This window comes from Pelodiscus sinensis, chromosome 31 (genome assembly GCF_049634645.1).
Source record: "Pelodiscus sinensis isolate JC-2024 chromosome 31, ASM4963464v1, whole genome shotgun sequence".
NCBI classification, from domain to species: domain Eukaryota; kingdom Metazoa; phylum Chordata; order Testudines; family Trionychidae; genus Pelodiscus; species Pelodiscus sinensis.
In genome coordinates this window covers 8,418,524-8,439,391 of record NC_134741.1, presented here as the reverse complement: position 1 = coordinate 8,439,391, position 20,868 = coordinate 8,418,524, and the positions used below count along the sequence as shown (strand labels likewise).

General features: G+C 48.4%; 1 protein-coding gene across 1 annotated transcript; it reads right to left on the bottom strand.

The window, feature by feature from the left end:
• Nucleotides 1-12,799: 12,799 nt before the first annotated feature.
• Nucleotides 12,800-20,868, bottom strand: LOC142821552 (uncharacterized). Its single transcript, XM_075912814.1, has 6 exons — nt 20,853-20,868; nt 20,045-20,160; nt 19,419-19,478; nt 17,432-17,632; nt 16,076-16,189; nt 12,800-15,762 (listed from the first exon to the last, which is right to left on the bottom strand). The coding sequence occupies exons 4-6, from the start codon at nt 17,568-17,570 to the stop codon at nt 14,660-14,662; spliced, it is 1,356 nt and encodes a 451-aa protein (XP_075768929.1). The 5' UTR covers nt 17,571-17,632; nt 19,419-19,478; nt 20,045-20,160; nt 20,853-20,868; the 3' UTR covers nt 12,800-14,659.

The following is a 20,868-nucleotide window of genomic DNA, read 5'->3' as shown; positions in this document are numbered from 1 at the left end:
CTCTTTAAAATAGCTCTTTATGTTTCCAGACAACACTTTTGACTCCCAAAGTGCAGCCATTCCCCACTTCCCTCGAGCCATGGAGTCCAGGCGGTTTCTGGCCTCCTGGGCACAGAAAGCTACAGCTCAGTTTGCAGGTGGCTTTGGCCTCCTTGCCCATGGGATGCTGTTGCAGAAAGGGCTGTTCAGCAGGGTTGGGGTTCACCTGTCGAGGAAGGGAAGAGTATTTGGGTGCAGACTGGCTAACCTAGTGAGGAGGCTTTAAACTAGGTTTGATGGGGGCAGGTGCCCAAAGCCCACAGGTAAGTGAACAACATGGACACCTGGGGGATGGGCCAGAAATGGAAGAGAGCAGGGGCTGTAACCGCAGAGATAAATGAGGGACGAGGGACCACTGGGAAGCAAAATCTAATCTGTGTCTTAGATGCTCGTATAGACACATGGAAATGATGGGTAATGAGCAGGAAGAAGTTGGTATCACAGGGACTTGGTGGGATAATACACTTTATTGGAATTTTGGCACAGAAGGGTAGAGCTTGCTCGGGAAGGACTGGCAGGGAAAAGGGAGGAGGAGTTTCCTTAGATATGAAACATGCGAAAACTTGGCCTGAGGCGGAGATGGACACAGGAGACAGACTTCTCAGGAGTCTTTGAGTGAGGTTAAAGGGGAGATGCCTGACGCTTTTTAAACAATTAATAAAATCATCCAAAGCGCAGCTGGTTTCACACACACTCAGCCTCACCCACAGCTGGGAGGCAGTTTGCAGGGAGCTGAAAAGAAACAGAAGAGGGGAAACTGGAGCCTGGCAGAACCAAGTCTTGGGATTCTTCTGTGTCCAGATGTGCTAAGCAGCTGGCAGCCAAGCTCCCAAGTGCTGGTCTGTTCCCACCCTCCCCAGGCAGGTGAATCCCCTCCAATGGGTGTTACAGGCTGGACTTCGCCTGCCTGATTTTAGCCAGGGAACTGCTCCCTGTGAGGCAAACATGACACCCCCTGCCCTGCGGAAACCAGTCCATTGCCTTATGGGAAGAGGGAAGGAGCCCCTGGAAGCACTTAGCCCCTGGCTGGCTCTGCCTGTGGAAAAGAGGAAGTAGCAAACATCAATCCATGGAGAATGTGGGTATCGATCCCACTGCCTCTTGCACGCAAAGTGAGCGCTCTACCACTCGAGCTAATTCCCCTACCTGTGAAGAGTTTTCCTGCCCCACCCATCTTGTTCCAGAGCCCACAACATCCCTTCTGCTAAACCCACATGTAAAACTTGGCAAATATCCAGAGAAATTGTAGTTCCCTTTACAAGACTCTGCACAGCTCAGTTCCAATCAGCCGGTCTTCCCTAGAGCCCGGAACATCGACCGCGGCAGCGTCGCTCTTACGCCCAGTGTAGACACGGCCTTAGAGTGTCACAAACCAGCCCCGGACACATTCCTGGCTAGGACCAGTCACAGTCTGGGCTCAGTGAGGGTCCGTCCTGCCTGAGACGTGTGTGACACAAAAGCCTCCTTTTCCCTGCCCAGTTCCCAGCACTGGCTGCAGACCCAGTGATATTTGGTGCATTGGCTGCTGTCCCTGCTGGCAGGGAGCTGTCCCGCACCCGCAGTTCATCCGCCTCCCGGGGAGGCATCAACTCTGTGAGGGGGAGAAGCCAGGGCATTTCCCTGCATGTGTAAAGACCATCACTGCCGGCCCGGCCTGGGCCAGTGCGCTGGCATCCCTCATGTCTGGAGCATCTGCCAGGGAAAAACTGAAACCGCATCATGAGATAAGGGGTCAGGGTCTCCCCCGGAAGGAGCTATAGGGGATGGGCTACCTCTACTTCTCCCCAGCAGGACATACTGGACGGGGTCCCTCCCCCCCTCCCCAGGAGGAGCTATGGCACCAGGGGACCCTCCACCCCCCTGCAGGAGCCAATGGGTGCCATGGGGGCTCACACAAACAGAGGCACAAACCCTCAATATCGGTGCCCAGGGCAAAAGTCGCTCTGCTCCTGGACCAGGAACAGTGACTAGCAGTGAGGCCCCTCCCTGGCAGCACCGTGTCAGACGGTTTCTTCTCGGCCTGGTGCCTCCTGAATGCTGGGAGGAGCTGCCTGATCCGAGGGGCTGCAGTTCCCTGGAGAGAGGGGCTGGCTACTGAAGGGGAAATCTCGCTCCCCTGGGGTACAGAGCCCCCAGAAGGGTCCGAGGCCGGAGGTCAAATCAGTGAGGCAGGAGAGAAACCTAGAAGGGAAAACTTTATGATGCATGCATGCAGGCTGTCACTTCCAAGAGTGAAGCAGCAGCCCTGACAGACAGATTCAGGTATCCTTTATACAGAATGCTTAGACAGCTCAGTTGTGGATTGTTTTTCTTTAACATATCAAAGTCTCAGCAGAAGCACTCTGAGACTTCTGTTCACCCCAGGAGTGCTAGAAGTAAGTTTTACAGAACAAAGCCACATGAGAACTTGAGTGGAGGAGTCTACAAGGCAAACTGTGACAAAGATAAGGGTTTACATGACAAATTGTGACAGACTAGGAGTATCCATGAATTTGAGATAGTCATTCGTAAGGGTCTTTGATTAGAGTTAATTTGATTTCACTCTGATACAGGGAGAGAGGCCTGGAAAACTTTTAACCCTTACAGCAGTTTTCTTTCAGAGAGTTTTGATTTCCTGCACAGTCTCCCCTTAGACACAATTGGAGTTATTTGATTTTCCCCACAATTCCCCCCTTTAATACTCCTATTGGAGTATTACTTAAAGTTATTCTAGACATTCTTAGGTATTCTTCCTTTGCTAGGATGAAGTCTCATCTTAGAGGGAGGTTTTCTTTATCTGCTGGGTAAATGACCCACTGCCCATTCAACCCCAGATCTTTACCAGTGCCAATTTTGCTTTCAAAACACAATGGAAACATAGTTCCTGATGGATGTAATGCTTGAGTAAGGGGAATCCCTGAGGCAATCAGATTTTTATGCCAAATCTGCCTGTTTTCCCCATGACTATGTATTCCTGGTACAGTGTTATCATTCTGGGCATCTACCCACTCCCGCTCTCCTGTAGAGTACTGACTACCAGTAAATCTCAATTTTAGGGGTCTGGTCCACAAGGAGGCAGGAGTTGGGATAAACTGTAATGGTAAAAGGCCTTTAGAGCCTTTTATGAGCTGTTCACATATCCAACAGTCACTTGCATTGGTGAGGGACACAACCTTTTGCAGGGCTTCCCAATAAGGGTGGGGAAAGTTATACACTAAGGCTATTCTGACTACTAAAAGAAGGAAAACAATCCCCATCTTATAGTATCTTAAGTCTCTAAAGTAGAAGGATAATAATAATAATATAGTAATTATCTAGCAACTAGCAAAGCAGTCTTTTAACTAAACTTAATCAGTTAGTATTGTTTGGCTTGCCTCTGCAGGCACTCTTCGAGATTTCGTAGTCTCTTAGTTCACTCAATACTGGAATGGATTCCCCTTTGAGAGAGCTACGGGGCACCAGGCTCACCTGTAGGTCTTTGCTGGTACAGTCCTACCTCTCAGGTTGTACCTCGAAGCACCTGGTGGAGGCCGGTTTGGTAACAGTCTGGTTTGAGAGTCTGCCGCCTCGGTCCGCTGAACCTCGTCCTCGGGTGATTCCTCCAGGGAGGGGTCCTGGGTGACGGGGTCAATCAGCTCTGTTGGATCTGCAGTTCGGCGTACATGACTTGCGTGGATCTACGAGGGGCCCTCCTTCACCTTTACTGCTGTGTGGGTGATGAACAGCAATTGGAACGGTCCTTTCCACCGGGCTGTCAGGGAATTCTTTCTGCGATGTTTCTTCACGAACACGTAGTCGCCTGGTTGGATGTTGTGGCACAGTACATCAGTAGGTACTGGGAGGGCTTCCTTTACCTGCAGGTGCAAGCTCTCCTAACCGTCATTTTATGTCTAGGTTTCTTCTTTCTGTGTGGCTGCTAGACTGTGGGCCTCCTGCAACATTAAACTGCTTACAAATCACACATGAATTAGATATTCTTGAGAGCTTCTAGGTGCACGCCTGGGGCATACCATTGTTTTGGGATCTGTGAGGCCACCCCCCTTTTGCTCATGTGTGTCATTTGATGAGACACCTGAGCAAGCTGCCGTGTGAGAGATTTTTGGGGCGACTGGGCAGCCATCAGGTGCACCCATTATCCCAGCTGGAGATAAGGAGCAGCCTGCTTTCTCCCAAAGGTTTTTCTCTGCAGGTTGAGCAGCTTGCTGTAGTTCTATCAGGTCCTGCAAAGAAACAGGGAGGGAAAGAGAGACCAGAATCTGAAAGGGAGTCAGAGGTCCATGTGCTGCCGCATGTCTGGCTGCTGCATCAGCACTCCCATTACCCAGAGAAACAGGATCAGTGGCACCTGTGTGGGCCGGGCAATGGGTAATAGAGAGGGATGTGGGTAGCTGAATAGCATCAAGGAGTTGGGAAATAAGGGGACCATGAGAGATACCAGAAGAGGTAAGGAAACCTCGTTGTTTCCAAATTTGTACTTTGAGTCAGTATAAATAGCAGCAGACTGTCCGGAAGCTAAAAGGCAAGCACGAATTAAAGCGATGAGCTCAGCAGCCTGAGCTGATTTGATTCCTGGAAGAGAAAAGGCCTCTAAAACATCATTATCTGAGACCACTGCATATCCAGCCTCTACTTTACCAACTGCATTTCTTTTACATGAGCCATCAGTGTACAATACAAGATCTGCATTTTCCAGCAGTTGAGCAGACAAATCTTGGGGAGGCTTTACACAGTGCTCAAGCAATTCTTCACAGTTATGGGTATGTGCTTTACCAGTAGAGGGTAAAGGAGAAAAAGTAGCTGGGTTAAGTACATTACATCTTTGAATTACCACATTTGGGGAAGAGAGGATAACATTCTCATACAGGGTTTGTCTCTGAACAGACAGGTGCTGAGTGTAGTGTTGCTGTAAGAGAGCAGAGACAGCATTAGGGACCTGTAAGATAATGCTGTGGCCTAATGTGACAGGTTGGGCCTTTTTAAAGTAATTCAGCAGCAGCTGCAACTGCCCTCAGACAAAGTGGGAACCCACGGGCTACTGAGTCCAGTGTTGCAGAAAAATAAGCTACTGGACGAGGTGTGGGTCCAAGGGGTTGACAGAGAGCTCCAGCTGCAATTCCATCCTGTTCATGACAAAACAGAGTAAAAGGCTTGCTATAATTAGATAAGCCCACTGTGCAGAAGAGTTTTAAGGGAAAGGAAAGCAGATTCACATTCTGGGGACCAGGTCACTGGGTCAGGAGCTAAGTCTAAGAGTAGAATAGTAAGGGGTTTGGTGAGTTCAGAAAAGTTAGGAATCCATTGTCTGCAATATCCTGCAGTACCCAGAAATTTGTATACCTGACTTTGGTGAAAGGGTGAGGAATGGAAAAAACATGTGAGATTCGCTCAGGTGTTAACTGGCGGCCATCTCCTGAAAGTAAATGTCCTTAAGTACTGAACTCTTTGTTTTACAAACTGCAATTTGGCTTTGGAAGCCTTGTGACCCTTATTAGCAAGACACTTTAACACATATGAGGTATCAGTTTTACATCTTTCCTTAGTTTTACTAGCAATTAGCACATCATCAACATACTGAACTAACACAGAACTGCAGGGAAGAGAGAGAGAATTAAGGTCAGCTTTTTAAAAACTGAGAAAACAGAGTAGGGCTTTTATAATAACTTTACAAAAACATGTCCTGGTTAATTGATGACCCTGAAAGGAAAAGGCAAAGAGAAATTGGGAATTCTTATGCACTGGAATAGAAAAGAAGGCAGAACATAAATCTATTACAGAAAACCAGGTTAGGTACTACTGGAAATCTAGGGATTACATACTTATTAATGACTCTTAGGTCTTCTACAAATCTATAGATTTTCTTTTTCACAGGTAGTATAGGTGTATTACATGGTGAAGTTGTATAAACAAGTATCCCTTGTTTAAGGAGGGAGAGATTACAGGCTTAATGCCCTCTTGTGCCTCCCTAGCCAATGGATACAGGGCTACCCTTGGGAAAGGCTTGTTGTGTCTGTATGTTATTTGCACTGGTGTTGCAGAGGCTAGCAACCCCACTTCATTCACAATGGGCTGCCCACAATGTCTCTGGGACATCTGAGAGGTCCAGGAGGGGTGTATGTCCTGAGGTCTCATCAGATTCCTCTGAGTAGTAATGCCATCAAATTTGGAGCCTGATAGGGGGAAGGTCAACAAATATCCCTTCCTCTCTACAGAGAAGGTTTGCACCCAATTTACACAACAAGTCAGGTCCCATAAGGTTTACAAGAGAAAAGGGAGATAACAGGAAAGAATGTTCAGCTGACAAGTGTCCAAAGCGGGGTGGGGGTGCAGATGGCACATCTGGGGAATCAAGCTGTTTCTTTAGAGTAGCCAATTCTTGCTGCAGCTTTTCAATATAATCTTTTTTTGCTAGCCATAATGCTCTGATTCTTTTTTTTTTTACTGCCACATCCTCCCAGAGGCACCAATATTCCATCTGGTTAGGATGTTTTTCCTCGAGGAAAACTCTAAGATAAGCAAGCTTTTGTAAGTCAAAGTTCTAGTTGCCATTTATTCTGGGCATTTCCCTGAGTATAGCCATTCCAAATGCTCAATAATTCCTTAAGTCTCCTTAGTTTCAAACCTGCAGGCAATACCTAGCTGACTGATCATCTGAGACAAGGGAGTCCCAGGCTGTGAGAAACCTTTCCCCTCAGTAGGAGACAGACTTGAAGGAGCAATCTTATCCATGTTAGCACTGTCTTGTCCAAGGACAGCGCAGGAGCCCAACAGTACTACCCTCTCCAAGGATAGTACAGGCGTCCAGCAACACTACCCTCTCCAAGGATAGTGTGGGAGTCCACACAAACTGTCAGCTTCACTCACACTCCTTATGTGCCGGGGGAAACCGCCCTTGCTTTCAGCAGCTGTGCAGTGACACTGACAGCACTGGTGCGGCTGCGGTCCCCCTCCGGACTTCACTCACTCAAAACCATGCGCTTGGACTCGCCACCAATCAGTCAGCAACAACAACAACAACAACAAAATCCAACCCCTATTTGGCTATACCCAGTGTTTTCATTTTAAATTTCCCTCAAGCCTCTTAACAAAAAATTTTAAGTAAAAGATGACTCTTACCGCCAGCCGGTCCAGCTGGTGACGAGAACAGGGAGGCGGACCGGGGGATTTTAAATGGATCCCTTACCCTCCAGATGCGCGCTGTAGTCCGTTCCCATTCCTCATCACCAGCCTTTCCAACTGGAGTTCCAAGCCATCCCACTTCTGACACCAAATTGAGGGGGAAATCTCGCTCCCCTGGGGTACAGAGTCCCCAGAAGGGTCCGAGGCCGGAGGTCAAATCAGTGAGGCAGGAGAGAAACCTAGAAGAGAAAACTTTATGATGCATGCATGCAGGCTGTCACTTCCAAGAGTGAAGCAGCAGCCCTGACAGACAGATTCAGGTATCCTATATACAGAATGCTTAGACAGTTCAGTTGTGGATTGTTCTTCTTTAACATATCAAAGTCTCAGCAGAAGTACTCTGAGACTTCTGTTCACCCCAGGAGTGCTAGAAGTAAGTTTTTACAGTACACAAAGTCACATGAGAACTTGAGTGGAGGAGTCTACAAGGCAAACCGTGACAAAGATAAGGGTTTACATGACAAATTGTGACAGACTAGGAGTCTCCATGAATTTGAGATAGTCATTTGTAAGGGTCTTTGATTAGAGCTAATTTGATTTCACTCTGTTACAGGGAGAGAGGCCTGGAAAACTTTTTAACCCTTACAGCAGTTTTCTTTTAGAAAGTTATGATTTCTGCACAGTCCCCCCTTAGACACAATTGGAGTTATTTGATTTTCCCCATACCAGCAGATCCAGAGATGCCATTATTCCCCTTTATTCGGCTCTGGTGAGGCCACATCTGGAGTATTGTGTCCAGTTCTGGGCCCCCCACTACAAAAAGGATGTGGACGCATTGGAGAGGATCCAGTGGAGGGCAACCAAAATGATTAGGGGGCTGGAGCATATGACTTATGAGGAGAGGCTGAGGGAGTTGGGTCTGTTTAGTCTGCAGAAGCGAAGAGTGAGGGGGGATTTGATAGCAGCCTTCAACTTCCTGAAGGGAGGTTCCAAAGAGGATGGAGAGAGGCTGTTCTCAGTAGTGACAGATGGCAGAACAAGGAGCAATGGTCTCAAGTTGTGGTGGGAGAGGTCCAGGTTGGATATTAGGAAAAACTATTTCACTAGGAGGGTAGTGAAACACTGGAATGGGTTCTCTAGGGAAGTAGTGGAGTCTCCATCCCTAGAGGTGTTTAAGTCTCGGCTTGACAAAGCCTTGGCTGGGTTGATTTAGATGGGATTGGTCCTGCCTAGGATTCTTCCAGTTCTAGGATTCTATGATAAGGGGATGGTTTGATGAGATAACATGATCTTGGTAACTAATTGACCATTCATTATCAGTAGGAAATAGGAAAATGGAGGGATGATAGGAGTTACTATAGAGAACTTTCTGGGTGTCTGGCTGATGAGTCTTGCCCACATGCTCAGAGTTTAGCTGATCGCCATATTTGGGGTCGGGAAGGAATTTTCCTCTAGGGTAGATTGGCACAGATCACAGCTGGAGGATTCTCTGCATATTGGGGCCTTCAAAGTATTTGAAGGCTTCAATATCTGAGATATAGGTGAGAGGATTATTCTAAGAGGGGTGGGTGAGATTCTGTGGCCTGCACTGTGCAGGGGGTCAGACTAGATGATCATAATGGTCCCTTCTGACCTTAAAGTCTATGAGTTTATGAGACTAGCAAGATTTTGCACAAAAGCAACCACTTTTGTGCAAAAATTTGCCAGCTGTCTACACTGGCCACTTGAATTTGTGCAAGAACACAGACTTTGTAATGTACACAATCAGTGCTTCTTGCGCAAATACTATGATGCTCTCACTCAGGGATAAGCCCTCTTGCACAAGACGGCCAGTGTAGACAGGCACTTAATTTTTTGCTCAAAAAAGCCCCAATGGTGAAAATGGCCACCGGAGCTTTTTTGTGCAAAATCGTGTATAGACTGACCACGGATGCTTTTGCACAAAAGCACTTTTGAGCAAAGGATCCGTGCCAATCTAGATGCTTTTTTCCGCAAATGCTTTTAACAGAAAAACTTTTCCGCTAAAAGCATTTGTGGAAAATCATGCTAGTCTAGACACAGCCCTGGTGTTTGACCACCCAGACAGTCCACACCATTGAACTAAATGGAAGGCCCTGCCCTCTACATATCCATCCGTGTGCATAACAGTCCCTTGCTGGGCTACCCTGACCATTCACAGGACTTGGCACTACAGCACTTCGGCAATGACGGGTAACCTAACATGGGATCCTGAGTGGCATGGAGGAAGTAAGTACCTAGAGGAGGGTTTACTGGCCCTGCAGGCAGAGATTGAGGAGTTGGTGGACGGTGCCCAAAGGCATATCAGGATTGGCCGTCTGAGGTACACACACATAGGGAAAACCGTGGACCATGCCATAACACCTTACTCTGAAACACTCAACCAGGAAGTAGAGGTCAAATCTATAATCACGGGCAGTGCCTTTACTGGTGACAAAATATCTTGGGGATGGATTTGAGTAGTGTTTTGCCAAATCATGTGGCGAGTTTTGATTATAACATTTATAATAGTACTGGTGCTGTACCAGCACTTCTAAAGTAAATTAAAAACCCTGAAATTGTACTTAACCTGGTGGGTTAAAGAGCCCTAAGATCAAGAGGAGGGAACTGTAGGGGTAAACTGAGGCAGTCCATGGTATCTTGCTGAGAAATGAGAACTCAAATCTTAAATCATTAGGCCAGGCCTGGGAAGCACACAGACAGTAGCTACCATGACCCTTGGCAACCACATTGCAAGTGGGCTTCACTTTGATAAGGCTCGTACCAAACAACTCTGCAGGATTGTTTTTCACTGTCTTCTTTATTCCTAGAAAATAAGCCTGGGTCCCTAAGACTGCGCTAACCCAAGGCAATATCACCCCTGCAGCAGCTGCATTATATTTCCAGTTGAAAGAGTTACCATCAACATGCCTCTGTTTATGTTGGCTCATTTTACTTGTTAGGAATAATTACCTGTATTATTGATAAGATGTTTAATTGGTGATGGGCAGGGATCCTGTGTAACCTTGTAGTCCATTGGCTTATGTACTCATAATGTTTCCACTGCTAGACCTAGCAAATCACTTCCCCTCTGCCCACCTGCTGAATGTATAATCTAATGTTTGTTTGGTTAAGTTAGTGCTCACCAGGTTTACCCCTAGTGGGTACTCCACCAGCCGTGTGAATCAATAAATCCTCTGCTTGTTTTCACCTGCACCCAAAGGCTACGTCTAGACTGGCATGATTTTCCAGAAATGCTTTTAACGGAAAAGTTTTCAGTTAAAAGCATTTTCGGGAAAGCGCGTCTAGATTGGCACAGACGCTTTTCCACAAAAAAGCCCCGATCACCATTTTTGCGATTGGGGCTTTTTTGTGCAAAACAAATCTCAACTGTCTACACTGGCCCTTTTGCGCAAAACTTTTGTGCAAAAGGGACTTTTGCCCGAACAGGAGCAGCATAGTATTTCCGCAAAAAGCACTGATTTCTTACAGTAGGAAGTCAGTGCTTTTGTGGAAATTCAAGCAGCCAGTGCAGACAGCTGGCAAGTTTTTCCGGAAAAGCGGCTGATTTTCCGGAAAAACTGGCCAGTCTAGACACAGCCAGGGTGTCCGGAATTATTACCTACATCCCCAACACAGGACAAGCTGTGGGAGGAGAGAGAACTCAAGAGGCTGCTCTAAAGCAGCCCCCTTACCTCCTCTACCTCAGAGAAAGAAGCAGCAACAGGAATAGGGGAGGTCAGGCATACTGAAGGGGAGAAGGGTGGGGTACAATAGACCCTGAAAGAAATGGGAAAGAGCTCCCCCCACCCAGAAGAAGGGCAGGAAAACCCCCCACACCCTCAATAGCTAAAAAAGCTGGTGGAAAAGGGGGCCTGGCCTAGAATGTAATGGTAGCCAGGACCTGCTAACCATAAAAAGGCAACCCACTCCATAGGCACCCCTCACCCAAAAAGGAGAGAGGGGTGTAGGAGAATACACAGCACACCTAGAGCAGGGGACTACCAAGGCCTCACAGAAGGTCTACAAAATGCTATAGAAGGCAGCCATATTGGGAGGAGGGGTTAATACCTTCTTGTTTCCCAATTAGCCTCACCTGAATACAGCCCAGTAATCAGGGCAGATAATGAAGGCCTAATTAGGAATCAGCCTGCAACAGGTGTTAATTAAGCACCTGTTGCTAGTTAAGGCCTCCCGTTCCCTATAAAAGGTTTCCTCCCAGGCAGCAAGGGGTAGAGTTTTGAGAGATGCAGAGCACAGCCAAGCTGAGCCCCAAGGTAAAAGGCAGAGGATAATAGAAGGAAGCAGTGGGTGAAGAGGCCCGTGGAGAGGTAGTGGTATTAGAGTGGGGCAAGAAGCCCTGCCAGCTGCTCTTCCTGTAGGGTTCCTGGGAGAAGTCCAGTGGAGTGGGCAGGCCCAGTCTCCCACTCCCATGCCAGGAAGACTACAACAGACCAAAGACCAGGAAAAGGGGGTTTGTTTTTCTTCTCGTATAAAATGCATAGTCCTCCCCCAACTCTGGAGACAAGATGTTACACATGTAAGACTCGTGGCCCTCTATGTTGTCTGTCTTTTGGTAACACTGGTGGTGGAAGGGGGTAGGGTTAGGAGCAAGGCCTAAGGGAGGGGTGGGGAATCTGTCAAAACAATACAGTGATGAAACCTATCAAGGCATTTACTACTGATACAGTACTTTCTGCAAGCTGCCTTCCAGGATCTGCAGGAACCCAACCCTCAGGGCTTCTTGGAGACCTTCTTCAGGTACGTCAGAGAGTGACTACAGGACTTAAATGTTGCCCACAGCTCTGCCGGAAGCTACATGGCACACACAGCACTAGCCCAGTGCAGAGTCAGGTCAGCACACTTTTGTTTCCACCCTAGAGCCTAAGGAGATCCACAAAATCCACTAACTCTGGAACCTCAGGAAAGTAAATCTGGCCTATGGGAAGCCCTGAACTTCAGTCCTCTCTGTCTCTTCCCCTTATCCTGTGAATGCCACAAGAGTGAGGTGTCTCAGTCAGGGGCCACATCTTTGAGTGTTCTCGAACTAATTTTTCTGTGGGTGAGTGGCCCCCAATACAAAAAAAGTTCTCCACCCCTACAATAAGTAAAAACATTGATTTTTTTGGTATGTATTGGACATAAATATTTTACATAATATACAATAAAGTTTGATCAACTAACATGAAAGTTAAATTACTGAAGAGATTAAACCTTTTAAATGCAACTCCCCAGATGCAGCCCTAGCAAAATGGCTTGACTAATTGTGTAATTAACAGTGAGTTTCCATGAGCAACAGTAGTCTACAGGTTTGGAGAGGGCCGGGCTGGGCCTGGGCACTGCTGAGGGAATCCACTCAGGGCAAATTGCTCAAAACCAGGACTGCTTACAGCCCTTGACTGGAGACCTTTCTGAAATAGGTCACAAACCAGTCATACAGAGCACGTTACCTGCCAGTCCACCCACAGGAAGCCTCATAAGTAAAAACTCTCAGATACTCCAGCTCTTCCTGTGCCACAATCAGCCCTGGGCTTACACACAGGTGAGGGGTTATACAGCCCAATCTCTCCAACCCAGAACAGATCCACCTGGTTCCAAAGAACCAGTGATGAATCTCTGGTCAATTTATACTTTAGATCTTACCTACAAGATCACAGCGGACCAATCCTTTAGAATCTAAAGGTTTATTAATAAAAGAAAACAAAGGTTCAGAGTAAGGTTGTTAAGGAGAATACATTATATACATCAATCAGCAAATTCTTGATGCAGGATCGTAGCGGAGATGTTACAAACTGCTAGCACAAAAGTCTTTGGCGTACATTGTATATCAGGAGGGGTCAGCACTCATTCCCCTTGTCTCTGTCCTTAGCAAGGCTTCATCTGGGATAAGTAGCAAGACTGAAGATAAGATGGAGCCCCCCTCACGGTGTTTGATATTCGTTCCTGGTGGTTCCCAAGCTGGACCTAGTCACATGGTCAAGTGACATGTTTCATATGCCAGCAGCCATTGTAACCTGGCTGCTTTGCACCTTACCACATGCATTCCTCAGCTGTGTATTGGCCACCCGGAGAGCCATTGTCCTTGGATCCGTACTGATTAGAATAGTCACTCATTGGACATTCTTTCCCCATGACAGGCAGTCCATACACAGCATCAACAGAGCCCATCATGATAACTCCCCATACCAACTCCAAACAAGTACATGAATACCATACATAGAATCAACACAATATCAGCTTTCATTTCATACCTCCCATGGCCCACTTTGTACCAAATTTGAGGCAAACAGTTCCCCATGATCACAGCAAGTGATCTGTATGCTCACCTTAAAATCCAATAATGTAACAGGGGGCTCAAGAAAGGGTTGGGGTCTTAAGGAAGGATCTGGGATGCAGAAGCAGGCAGCTATATGGCCAGGGGAAGGGTGCAGTGTGGGGCCAGGAGAGAGGGTGCAAGAAAAAAGGAGAGTGCCAGAGCAAGTTGGGGGAGCTGCCTTCCAGGGGAAAGGGAATTGAGGAGATTGGGAGGGAGTATCTGGAGAGGACAGCAAATATTACCTGGCTTTGGGCCCCCCTTGCAGCAACATCTGCAGCCACACTGTCCTGGTCACCCTGTAGCGAGGCTCTGCTATTGCAGCAGCAGCCACAAAGACCAGGACCAGCCCCGGACACCAGAGGCACCACTGCTGCAACCATTGGCTGTGTCTAGACTGGCAAGTTGATTTTGCAGAAAAACTTGCCACCTGTCTACACTGGCCATTTGAATTTCCGAAAAAACACTGACGATCTTGTGCAAGATCGTCAGTGTTCTTGCGCAAATACTGTTCTGCTCCCATTCGAGCCAAAGCCCTCTTGCGCAAATGATCTGCGCAAGAGGGCCAATGAAACAGCACAGTACTGTTTTCTGCAAAAAAGCCCCGATCACGAAAATGGCAATCGAGGCTTTTTTGCAGAAATGCACATCTAGATTGCCAATCTAGATGCAATTTTCCGAAAATGCTTTTAACGGAAAACTTTTCCATTAAAAGCATTTTCGGAAAATCATGCCAGTATAGACATAACCATTCAATCCAGGGCCAGAGGTGCTACTGCTGCAGCTATGCAGAGGCACCCCTGACATGGCCATGTAGCCCTGGAGGCCAGCAGTGCAGTGGCAGTAGTGCCTCTAATGCCAGCCTTAGGTTGTGTGGCAAGGACTCAGCCTAGCGCTGCCTCCTCTCTAGTAGCTACACAACACAAAGAGGGGGTGGGGCTAAGCTCCTTCCCCCTCAGCACATGCCCATTTGGAAGTGGGGCGTGGCATTTCCTTGTGGACAGGATCAAAGCCTTCGGCAGGCTAGATTGTGCCAACAGAGAAAATTTTGCTCACCACCACTATAGGGTTTCTCACATGTGTGGCTTCAACTCTATACAACTTGAAATCTCGCAATAACATTTCCCAAAGTCAGAGCAGGTGAAGGATTTCACTCTTGTGAGAGTTCTCTTATGGATAACAAACTGTGACCTCTGACTGCAGCATTTCCTACAGTCAGAACAGCTGAATGGTTTCTTGCATGTGGGTTTTCCTACGTCTAACCAGGTGCAACTTCTGACTGAAGCTTTTCCCACAGTGAGAGCAGCTGAAGGGTTTCTCTCCTGTGTGGGTTCTCTTATTCATAACAATGTGCGACCTCTGACTGAAGCTTTTCCCACAGTTAGAGCAGCTGAAGGGTTTCTCTCCTGTGTGGGCTCTCCTATGGCTGACAAGCTGTGACTGTCGACAGAAGCTTTTCCCACAGTCAGGGCAGCTGAAGGGTTTCTCTCCTGCGTGGGTTCTCCTATGCCTAACAAGGTGTGACCTCCGTTTGAACCTTTTCTCACAGTCAGAGCAGCTGAAGGGTTTCTCTCCGGTGTGAACTCTCCTATGGTTAACAAAGCTTGACCTCTGACTGTAACTTTTCCCACAGTCAGAGCAGCTGAAGGGTTTCTCTCCTGTGTGGGCTCTCCTATGGATAACAAGGTATGACTTCTGACTGTAACTTTTCCCACAGTCAGAGCAGCTGAAGGGTTTCTCTCCGGTGTGAACTCTCCTATGGCTAACAAGGTTTGATCTCTGACTGAAGTGTTTCCCACAGTCAGAGCAGCTGAAAGGTTTCTCTCCTGTGTGGGCTCTCCTATGGTTAACAAGGTCTGACCTCCAACTGAAGCTTTTCCCACAGTCAGAGCAGCTGAAGGGTTTCTCTCCGGTGTGAACTCTCCTATGGTTAACAAGGTGAGACCTCCGACTGAAGCTTTTTCCACAGTCAGAGCAGCTGAAGGGTTTCTCTCCTGTGTGGGCTCTTTCATGTTTAATAGGAGCTGCACAGTCACTGCAAGAACAAGGTGAATGTTGATGGGGGATTTTTGTTTGAACAGTTTCTATGTTTGTTTTCAACCTTCTGCTCCTGTCACTGGATTTATCCTGTTCTGCTCCGGGATGGTTTCCCTGCTGCCTTTGTAGACTACGCTGACTGTCACAAGTCTCTCCTTGATCAGGACTCTGAGAAACATGCCCTTCAGATCTTCCCACTAATACCCCACATGAAGCCATTTGCTCAGGTCCTTCCTCCTGAAGACTCCTCTCATTGTTCTCTTTCAGCATCTCATCACCTGCTGGGATAGAGAGAGAAACCACACAGGAGTCATTCCCTGTGCTGAGCTGAAAGAAAAACTCTGAATGGTGAACAGAAAATGTGGAGGGCGGGGGGGGGGGGGGGGGGGGAAGGACACACAAAGAATGGCTGTAAAGATACAATAATCATGAGCTGAGTTCACCTTGCTCCCTCATCACTTTTTCCTCACACAGCACTCTGAGACTGGAGTTGAAGACAGGCTGAAGGGCCAGTCAGACTTGATGAAAACACACAACCAACACCTGCTATGAGACCACAGAAATTGGTTTGAGTCAGTTTAGCTGAATTCTCACCTGTGTGAGTATCACTGATGATCTCCCCTTCCTCACAGCCTTGGAGATCCGGGATCTGCAGCTCTTCCCTTTGCTCCACCCAGGAGAGCACATGAGCTTTGGGGACTGGAAATCCTATTGTGGGAGAAATTAACCAAATGCTGATCTTTTTCATTAAGGTCTTTGCCATTGTTGCTTCCAAAGCCAGGATCTGAGTTTCCTACCCAGAAAGGCTCCTTCCCCACCTTCCATAGACTGGTCTTTGGCTGGTACAAGATCCCAGGATACACTAATTCCATACTCCCCCTGTACCACTACCATGTTGGGAATAGCCCAGCTGACTCCCATGGGGAACTGAGCGCTCTGCTGCACTCTGCAGGATACAACTCAGTCTCCCTTAGGGCTTGTTCCATACTTGGGCAGGACAGGAACACACTGCTCATAAGGGGAGAGCTCTAGGACTTTCAGGACTGACAGATGCCTCTAGCCAGGACTCATATTTGAGCTGACATGTCAGGTCTCTAGGGCTGAGAGGGAAAGGATCCAGCAGAGCTCTAGAGCCCTATGGGCCCTGTCCACAAAGCTCTTGGCTGGGGGCTGGACTTGCCCTGCTCTTGGGCTCAGATGCTCTACTTGAGCCAGGAGGCAGGGGAATTGTCTGATCAGGAAAATGATTCCTTGGCTGGCCACTTTAGGCCCTGCCTATGGTCCACACTCCTGATCCTGACTGCCTGTGCCATGGTGGGCCCTGTCAGCAGCCCACAACAGTGGTCAGTCCTACAGACAGCCAGGGCAGTGCTGGCCTGTTCCTGTTCTTGTCACAACTCTGGCCAAGGTGGAGACAGGATGGGCTGCTTCTCTGCTGCTTGTAGATGCTCCTGCAGCTCAGCTCCCCTTCTGCAGCCTTGTTTCTACTCTGTCAGCAGCAGCAGCCCTCCTCTTGTGGCCAGTCGGGCCTGCCATTTGGTGCCTCTCTGGCTTGCACAGAATCTACCAGAGGCAAGGAAGGACTCTGAGTTGGCGCCTTCCTTCCAAGGGCTCAGCACAATAGCACAAGAAGACCCTGCAGACACTAAGAGCAGCTGCACCCAGCCCCACAACTCTGGTCCCTGCTGTTCCTGCCTGGGCCCTTCCACTGACACCTCCAGCCAAGGCACAGCATGGGCAACATTGTGGGAACCACAGTGAGACCTTAGCTGTGGGACGAGCAGCACCACTATTATGTCACTGAACCGCCTCTCACACAGGAGTCAGGATTACTGGGGCAGATACTGCTGATATTGGGGGTTCAGACAATGAAGGACCCTGAACCAAACCCAACCCAGCTACTCCAGAGCCCACCCAGCTTCTGTTACACAAGAGGATAGGAATCCTCACCCAGCCAGCTCACAGCCTCGTAGTTCTCCTGCATCACATCCCTGTAGAGGGCTCTCTGGCCTGTGTCCAACAGAGCCCATTCCTCCTCGGAGAAATACACAGCCACTTCCTCGAAGCTCACCGGCTCCGCCACGGCCATTTCCTGTCCCTGGCTCTGCAGGCGAGGGGCTGAGCTGGAGTCAGAAATGGGTGTTCTGCAGCCTGGCAGGGGGAGAAGGGGAATTGGAGACATTTCAAAAAGGGCGTTAATTCTTTCCACACCCCAATTCTGCCCAGACTCTGTCCCTGGTGAAAAACATGTTGGACTCTGCAGTTTTGGGCAAACGCTGAGTCTAGATATTCCATAAACACCACACATGAGTTAGATCCGAAAGCCGTATTTATTTCTCTCAATACCTGGCTTGAGTTACATTACTTTGCCTGCAACAATGGGATTCAGTTCTCAGCACCCAGGGCTCGTCTACACTGGCCCCTTTTCCGGAAGGGGCATGTTAATTTCACGAGTCGCAATAGGGAAATGCGCGGGGGATATTTAAATATCCCCCGTGGCATTTAAATAAAAATGTCTGCCGCTTTTTTCCGGCTTTTAGAAAAGCCGGAAAAGAGCGTCTTCACTGGCCCCGATCCTCCGGAAAAAGCGCCCTTTTCCGGAGGATCTTATTCCTACTTCGGAATAGTTTCTGCACAGCATGTTTTCTAGAAAGTTGCCCAGTGCTGATTTGAAGACATCAAGAGATGGAGAACCCACCAGTTCTTTGCTCATGTTTCAGCAGTGAATCCTCTTACCCATCAAATATTTGTGCCTCCTCTCTAGCCTGAAATTCTCCGGCTGCAGCTTTCAGTTATTGACTCTCACTGAGTTGTATCCACTAGACCAAGGATGGGCAATTCATTTTGATGGGGGAGAGGCACTCCAAGATTTTGGAAAGTGGTTGAGAGCTGCATTCTTCCAAGACATTAAGCAGGAAATACAGCGAATGGGATGGACACTGGGGGAAGAAAGGAGCTTTGGGTGAGGGTTTGGGATGCAGGAGGGAAAGAGGGGTCTGGGAAGGAGTTTGGTTAAGGAGGCAGGTATGATCTGGGGCACTGGATTAGCCAACTACTCATGAGATATTTAAAGTAAGGTTCATTTAGAAAAGTGGCTGAGTGGACAAATAGGGAGCTGAGGGTTTCTGACCATGAAGAGCTTCTTGCATACTTGAATGGGGGAAGAAAACAAAGAGTTCGAGTATGTGGAGTGGGAGGCAGGAGTGGGAGGCAGAGAATTAGGAGGGGAAGAGAGAGGTTGGGGTGCCAGAGGCAAGCTCTGGCCAGGAGACTTACTTGAGTGACTCCCGGCCAGCAGCCAAGCACCTCTTTGAGGCAGGCAAGGAGCCTGCCCAACCCTCGCACAGGCAGCAGGGCCATGTGGGTAAGTGAATAACTATGAGCCAGAGAGGAGGGGGCATGGTGCTTCCTTTCTGGCCAGAAACCAGCCAATGAGATTGTCCTGGAGGTGGAAGCAGCGCCTGAAGCCTTCCCCCTTCACCTCCAGGCTCACTGAGTGGCATGCTTGAATGGAGGAAGAAAACTTTCTGAGTGGCTTGCAGGTGGGAAGTTGCAAGTATGGAAGTAGCCCATTGCTCGCCAAGCATCAGTGGGCCGGATCAGATGGCCTGGTGACCTGGATCCATCCCATGGGCTGTATTTTGCTCAGGCCTGCACTAGACCGAAGAGCCCTTGCGTATCCGGCAGTTTCTCGCCATGAACAAACTGATACCATGGAAGCCAGTCAGTTCTCAGCCTTTCAGCCTACTTATTGTTTGAAACCAACCCCATATTGAAACTGACTGAGCACCCCAGGTCTCCTCACTGATCAGTGGGTGAGATTTAGGGCTATGTGCACTATGGTCGCTGGGTTTGGTTGGTAACTTTAATGACAATCCCTTGAAGATTTATTCACAGGAATTTTCTCATTTAAAGAATCTCCACCTGAAAAACTCACCTTGTCTGAAAGCTCCCAGGGATTTTCCTCTTGCTCTCTCCAGTGCAGAGGGCAGAGTGTCTGGTGGGGAAGGGATAAGAGAGGTGAGATTCCAGGCTCTCCTCTTTATAACAACGTCTCCACGCTGAACTTTGCATTTCACTTGTATCAGAGACCAGAGACACACTCAAGGGTTTAGTATGAAAAGGTCAAACTTTCCGTGTCCTCTCTCGCTTGGGCACCTCCCAGCAATGGAGCCAACATCTCTGCAGCCTCATGCCCGCCCCAGGAGACACAAACTGAAAGTGAGATTTACTTTTCCCTCCTCATCCCCTCCCACCTGGTTTCTCTCAGTCACTAACCACCTCTTGTCATAACCTAGACCTGTGCTGGGGCGAAGACGTTGCCATGACATTAACTTTACCTATTTTGATCCCTTGACACCAACAGGAGGCTCAGCGTTTGCAAACACCTGGCTCTATTTGCAAGCAGTTGACTCTGTTTGCTCAGTGCCTCTAAGGAGAGCAGCATGATGGGGCCGTCATTCTCCATGTGGGAACTGAGGCAGGGGATGGTTGGCTTCAAAGGCCAGATTCAATAGTTTCTAATAGTTAAACAACTTTCCCCTACTCCATCCCTCTAGGTACCTTTGAATTCCCTCAGAGTCTCTGACAGCGCAATCGTTTTCTGGGAGAAAGCATCGACTTGTTCTTCCAGTTCAGGGGAAATCTCTTCTGGCAGCTGGAACTGCCCTATCTCACACCTGGACAGAAACAATTCCACGTGATTCTATTTCATTTACAGATGATAAGATTTGGCTAGTGAGTCTCAGCTCTAACAGGTCTGGAGTTAGAATTCCTTGAATTCCCCCAGCCTGAGAGCAGGGGCAACACAGCCCATGGCTATGCAACCTTCGTCCCACTGATGTTCTTCACCTCTGGCCCGGAGAGACCAGCTGGGGACAAAAGTGGAATTGAGTTTCAATGGCTAATTCACTCTTTAGCTTCCAGGCAATGAGGGACAGGATGTTCCCAGGTGAAGGGCTGCAGGAATCTACCCACTAGGAACCAGACTTAGACACCAGCTTCTCCCTCCCCTGCTCCTTCCACACAGGTCTCTAAACAACCCTCAGGTAATACAGACTCTGGGTCCCTGCTGCCCCGGTCTAAATGTGCCCAGTGTCCAGCAGTGACAGACCCATATTCCAGCCCCACAGTCCTGAGGCAGACAGTCCCCAGGTATGTGACAGCTCTAGGAAATATCTGAAGTCAGACTGTGCTCCTGAATGGGGAATTCCAGAGTCTGCTGTGCAAGGGTCAGACCCTCAGAATTAAGTGAGTCAGAGACATTTCTATCCAACATCTGGCTGTAGAGCCCTGGGGAAATGTGGTGCCAACATCAGCTCCAACCTCTTTCCCTGAGCTGTGCAGTATGACAGGCGTGCGAGCCACCTACCTGTTCAAGCTGTTTC

Bases quoted from the DNA above. Each gene is read 5' to 3' on its own strand.
- LOC142821552 (XM_075912814.1), bottom strand. From the start codon at position 17,570: ATGGCCGTGGCGGAGCCGGTGAGCTTCGAGGAAGTGGCTGTGTATTTC. The intron at 16,190-17,431 runs GTGAGGATTCCT...CTCCCACAATAG, and splicing joins CGAGGCTGTGAGCTGGCTGG to GATTTCCAGTCCCCAAAGCT. The intron at 15,763-16,075 runs GTGAGAATTCAG...TCTCTATCCCAG, and splicing joins CATCAGTGATACTCACACAG to CAGGTGATGAGATGCTGAAA.